Source organism: Wolffia australiana, chromosome 18 (assembly GCF_029677425.1).
Source record: "Wolffia australiana isolate 7733 chromosome 18, ASM2967742v1".
Taxonomy (NCBI): Eukaryota; Viridiplantae; Streptophyta; class Magnoliopsida; order Alismatales; family Araceae; genus Wolffia; species Wolffia australiana.
The window spans coordinates 11,342,576-11,348,900 of NC_135852.1; the positions used below are offsets into that span (position 1 = coordinate 11,342,576).

A 6,325-nucleotide genomic window follows, 5' to 3' on the forward strand; every position below is an offset into this window, starting at 1 on the left:
GTAAACCCTAATTCACAAATTCATTCACTTTATTCCCTTATTCATCTTCTATTCCTACCATTAATTCTTCACTTCTGCATCCATCTAAATCTCATTTTTTATGGACTTTACAGATTATCTTATTATCTTATTAAATAGTGATCACCATCTTATCACCTCACTGTTATATACCTCACTACCTCCTATTTAATATGTCTCTCTTCTCATCCCTCTTGAATCATCATTTATAGAGCTTTAAATCCCTTATCACTGTTGCATGTGGTGATAATCTGTACTTGTCATTATGTAGATTTACTTTGTGAATGTCGCTTTTTATTACTTTATTGATCAAACTCCAAAACACAATGCCATAAATAAAAAAAGTAATTATGTTTATCAAGAATCACAAGATCCATGAGTTGTTCAACTCCACGGATACTAGTGTACGTGTGTTTCAAACGAAGGAGAATGCGTTGATATGTTGATGAATGTTGTCCTGACAGAGAAGTTTAAATATTGGTCAGATTTTATGTATATAAAATCTACTTATTATTACTTATAAAACCTACTCATTATTATCTACTTACATATATGTGAGATATCTAAGCAAGGTGGAATACCTACAACGTGGTGGAGCAACAATAAATATAATACATGTGTATGACTATTTTTTTATTACTTATTATGTTCCCCTAGCTTAGACTTAATATACTGTTAATCTCTGAACTGATTTTTTTCTTATAGGAACATTGTCCTCAATCTTCTCTCTTTGGCTCTCTCTCATCCTATGTCGGTCTGTCTATGTCAGTCTGGCTGTCTGTCTTTAGCTCTCTCTCTCTCTCTCTCTCTCTCTCTCTCTCTCTCTCTCGACCTCGATTTAGTCTGCTTGCCACGGCCCTTCATGCCTGTGGGTCATCATCATTATTTTTCTCCATCTCAGCCGACTTCAACTGGCAAGAAGACATTGATAAATAAAAAAGATATGACGTCGATGAGAAAATTTGCAGTTATTTCCGGAATATCACTGCCTAATAGACCTATTCTATTATCACTGATCGCTCTCTAAAAAATTAAAAGTAAAATCCATTTTCTCTTTACTTGCATAAACAGATTGATGGTTCATGGATGGACGTATGAATGATCATCGTGGACGGAGGATCGACAAATCTGATCATTGCTGACAAAATGATCATTGTGGGGCCCGTCAAGGACGATCTGGCCGATTTCTAGCGACGACCGGGCTGTACAAAGAGAATCATTATTCGTCATTGTGATGATCCTCCATAAATTATTCAAGGGGGCCACCATTTAAGATTTGCCATAAATATAAAACTGGAGGACACAATGTTCAATGCTGTAGTGTAAAAATAATTCAGGGTGAACCTACTCACGGGTATTCTTTAATCGAGGCATCATCATACATTTGCGGCCACAAGAAAGACAGAAACTGAAGTTTGCACACTCTCGGGCTTCCGCGCTTGGGCTTTTTGCGGTGGATACCGCGAGAGATAGATAGAGGTAGATAGAGAGATAGAGACAGCGGGATACAGCATAAGATACAGAACGAGAGAGAGAGAGCGGGAGTGAGAGAGAGACTGAGAGCTACAGCCAGAGACAGAGAACGCGAGAGAAAGAGGGGGAAAGAGAGGGAGAGAGCGAGAGAGAGAGAGAGAGTAAGAGAAAGATAGAGAAGAGAGTGAGAAAGAGAAAGAGTGAAAGAAAGAAAGAGAAGAGAAGAGAGAGAAAGAAAAGAAGAAAGAGAGAGAAAGAAAGAGAAAGGGTGAGAGAAAGAAAGAGAGAGAGAGAGAAAGAGAAAGAGTGAGAGAAAGAAAGAGAAAAGAGAAAGAGTGAGAAAAAGAAAGAGAGAGAGAAACAGAAAGAATGAGAGAAAGAAAAAGAGAGAGAGAGAAAGAAAGAGAAAAAGTGAGGGAAAGAAAGAGAGAGAGAAATAGAAAGAGTGGGAGAAAGAAAGAGAAGAGAGAGAAAGAAAGAAAGAAAGATAGTGAGAGAAGGGGAGAGAGAAAGAAAGATAGAAGGGAAATACTACGAAAGAGCATGAACTTTCGTTTTTTGTCAAAAAAATAGCATGAACTTTCATGCTTGTCTAAAAAATAGCATGGGTCAAAAAAATAGCCGACGCCGCCCGTCTCTGGCCGCCGCCGACGCTGCCCGTCTCCGCCGCCGACGCAGGCGGGGCAGCGGCAGGGAATGGGGGAGGGGGTGGCGGAGCGGCAGGGGAGGGAGCAGACAGTGGCACGGCGGGAAAGGGGGGAGGGGGCGGCGGAGCGGCAGGGAAGGGGGTAGCAGGCGGCGGCGCGGCGCGGAACGGGGGAGGGGGCATCCCCGCCAATAAGAAGACGCCACTTGGCGTCTTCTTATTTTTTTTCTCAGCCATGGTCAACTGCTGACGTGGCAGCCATCGTGGCAGCCAGGTGGGCTCCACGGTGGCATCCACGTCAGCAGCCGCCGCCGACGCCTCCCGTCTCTGACCGCCGCCCCCTCCCCCCTTCCCGGCCGCACCACCGCCTGCTCCCCCCTCCCCCGCCGCTCCGTCACCGCCTCCCCCATTCCCTGCCACTGCCCCGCCTGCGTCGGCGGCGGAGACGGGCGGCATCGGCGGCGGCCAGAGACGGGCGGCGTCGGCGGCGGCTGCTGACGTGGATGCCACCGTGGAGTCCACCTAGCTGCCACGGTGGCTACCACGTCAGCAGTTGACCATGGCTGACAAAAAAAGAAGACGCCAAGTGGCGTCTTCTTATTGGCCCATGCTATTTTTTAGACAAGCATGAAAGTTCATGCTATTTTTTAGACAAAAACGAAAGTTCATGCTCTTTCGTAGTATTTTCCCAAGATAGAAAGAGAGAAAAAGAGGTAGAGAAAGAGAAAGAGATAGAGAGAGATATAGAGAAAGAGAGAGAGAGAGAAAGAGAGATAGAATGAGATAGAGAGAGAGAGAGAGACAAAGAGATAGAGAGACAGAGACAGAGAGAGAAGAGAGAGAGAATTAGAGACAGAGAAATAGAGGAAGAGAGACACTCAGAGAGAGAAACAGAGATAGAGAGACAGAGACAGAGAGAGAAGAGAGAGAGAATTAGAGACAGAGAAATAGAGGAAGAGAGACACTCAGAGAGAGAAACAGAGATAGAGAGACAGAGACAGAGAGAGAGAAACAGAGACAGAGAGAGAGAGAGGAAGAGAGACACAGAGAGAGAGACAAACAGAGACAGAGAGAGGAAGAGAGACAGAGAGATAGAGGAAGAGAGACAGAGAGAGAAACAGAGACACGGAGAGAGAGAGAAAGAGAGACATAGAGAGAAGAAAGAGTGACACACAGAGAGAGAAAGAGTGACACATAGACACATAGAGAGAGAGAGAGAAAGAGTGATACAGAGGCACACATAGACACATGAGAGAGAGAGAGAAAGAGTGATACAGAGGCGCACAGAGAGAAAGAGAGACAGAGAGAGAGAGACAGAGAGAGAGAAAGAGAGACACAGAGACACAGAGAGAGAGAGAGAGTGACACAGAGGCACACAGAGAGAAAAAGAGAGACACAGAGAGAGAGAGAGTGACACAGAGGCACACAGAGAGAGAAAGAGAGACACATAGAGAGAGAAAGAGAGACACATAGAGAGAGACAGAGAGAGAGAAAGAGAGACACAGAGAGAGAGAGAAAGAGAGAAAGAGAAATTTTAAGAGAGAGAGAGAGAGTAAGAGAGAGAGAGAGGGAAAGGGAGATAGATAGATAGAGAGAGAGATAGAGAGAGAAAGAGAGAGAGAGAGAGCGAGGGAAAGGGAGATAGATAGATAGAGAGAGAGAGAGAGAGAGAGAGAGAGAGAGAGATAGATAGAGAGAAAGAGAGAGCGAGAGAAAGGGAGAGAAACAGAGAGAGAAAGAGAAAGAAAGAGTTAGAGAGAGAGAAATAGAGAGAAAGAGCGGGAATGGGCCGATAGTCGGCAAGTGAAGGCTCAAATGGATGTTTGAGCGATTGACTGACTTACACGGGAGATGGCAGTTCATGCATGACGGTTGCGAACAAAGAATGAATGGAAACGAAGGGAAAGTATTATCAGCCGCTGAGGCGATTTCCAGTAGCGGGTTTCACTGGGTATTGGTGAAACGATTGCAACGACGGGAGAGGAAGACGCGACAGTCGTCTTTGGGAGCGATGGTGGGTACGTAGGCGATATCGTCGCATCCCGGTGTGCGGTCGCGACGGAAGTCGACGAGAGAGACGAAGATAGCGACGAAGAGGAGGAGGTGGTTCACGGCGTATCGCTGGCCGACGCACTGGTGCGCGCCGGCGCCGAAGGCGAGGAAGTTCTTCTTGTAGAGCCGGTCTTCTTGGCGCTCCTCGGAGAATCGATCCGGGTCGAAGCGGTCGGCCTTCGAAAAGCCCTGGAACGAGGCCTCCAGCAGTGATGGAAATACAATCGTCCCCTTGGGCACGGTGTATCCCGCGCCCGGCAGCGGAACGTCGCGCGTGGCGATATGCGGCACAAGCGTCGCCGGCGGGCGGAAGCGGATCACCTCGCGCACCACCGACTCGGTATAGCGCATGCCGCGGACCATATCGGCCGTGATGGCCGGCCAGGCACCATCGGGCGTCGCCGCCCACAGGGACGCCACCTCGGCGCGCACCCTGGCCAGGACCTCAGGGTGGGACTCGAGCAGCGAGATCGCCCACAGCAGCGACGAGGTGGACGCGTCTTGCGCCGCGAAGAGGAAGTCGAAGAGGTGGCCCGCGATCTCGCGGTCGCCGGACTCGGGCGGCGGGGGCAAACCGGCGCGCTCCGCCTCATCTATCTCGCGCACCGTCTCCTTCATCCAAAAGTCCACCAGGCAGGACGGCTCCGCCTCCGACTCGCGCATCCGGCGCTTGCTCTCGACCACGCAGCCGGAGAGCGTCGTCACGAGGTGGCCGACGGCGAGCCGAGCCCGGCGGAAGGCGAAGCCCGGCAGGTCCACGGGGAGGGCCATTAGCCCCACGTTGAAGAGAGCGTAGTCCTTATTGAACGCCCGGCGCGCCTCCGGCGACAGATACGGCCCGGCGAAGACCGTCTGCGAGGTCTCCAGGTTCATGTCCCGACAGAGCATTCGAAGGGGAAAGGCCGAGCCCGGAGAGGACTCGCTCCTCTCGACCCACCTGCGGATGTGAGAGACAATGATACCCTGCTGGAGATCGATGTAGGAGGCGAGGGCCTTGGGCGTGAAATTGGGGGCGATGCGGCGGCGTAGGTCCTTGTGCTCCTGCCCGAACATGTAGATGAGATTGTGCTCTCCAAAGAGCTTGCGCCCAAAGGGATGCCCGATGACTTGGAAGGCATCGGGGCGAACGTTGGAGAAGACCCCGTGCGAGAGCTCGGCAGACTTGATGAAGACGATGAAGCGCCCGATGATGTAGTCAGCGCAGAGCCCGCGGCTGCCGGCCGCGTCCGCCAGGCGCCGCCAGTAGTCCGTCGGTTTCATAATCATCGTCCCCGCGCTCCCCAGAAATGGCACGACCAGGGCCGGCCCCGGCAGAGAGCCTTTCTTCCAAACGTATGACAGCTGCTCCATTCCCAGGAGCAGCATGGCCAGCGCCAAAGCCCAGGGCAGCACCGACGTCACGCCCAAGGGATCGCCTCCATCGGACAAGTAGAGAGCGGTGGCGTTTTCCGGCCCAGCAACGGCCGCCATGTCCCACCGCCTGTCCGTTCCGCTGCGCAACCCGTCTGGTCTTTTTGGGCAAGAAGTGCGCTTAGAAATAGCAGGGTGTCTGCCGTTCTTCGTCTTCTTCTTCCTCTTCTGCTACTTCCTCGACGCAGGGAGACTTGAAGTGGGCCGTTGACCAGGGCCCCCCTGCCTTGGCTTCTTTAGTTCTTTTCATCAGTTGATGGATACGTGGACGAGCGCAGTCTATTGGCTCATCGGCAGGAACAGACGACGGATGCGGCCCGTTGACAAGCAGCATAAATTTTGGGTTAGCCGGAGGGACCCAAAGCCACGCTGGCCAGCAGTTGTGGCAACCGGTTGCTCTATCTAAAGTAGCTGGCGGGGCAGGCCATATGGCCTGTCCGATATCAAGACAGCTGGCAAGGCCCCTCTCACCCACCGACATGCCCCACAGGGCCGAAAAGCCCGGCGGGGAGACCACCGCCAGCGCTGACCAGTACGCCGCCGCAAAGGGTACTCGAGAGAATGACATCGCCTGCAAGGTTTGCATGCGCTCGCGCCGCGTGGCTGGACCTTGGCCCGTCGCCCCTCTCACGCGACCGCCCGGGGGGGGGGGGGGGGGGGGGGCCCGCCACCCGATGATAACGAAGAGCACGGGCTTTCATCGGCTGACGGGCTGTTGCCGAAAAC

At 51.7% G+C, this 6,325-nt stretch overlaps 1 protein-coding gene across 1 annotated transcript; it reads right to left on the reverse strand.

Annotated features, from left to right (window-relative positions):
• Window positions 1-4,025: 4,025 nt before the first annotated feature.
• On the reverse strand, window positions 4,026-6,114 carry LOC144714997 (cytochrome P450 710A11-like). Its single transcript, XM_078589839.1, has one exon. It carries the CDS (start codon window positions 5,657-5,659, stop codon window positions 4,082-4,084), a length of 1,578 nt encoding a protein of 525 aa, XP_078445965.1. The 5' UTR covers window positions 5,660-6,114; the 3' UTR covers window positions 4,026-4,081.
• Between the last annotated feature and the right edge of the window lie 211 nt (window positions 6,115-6,325).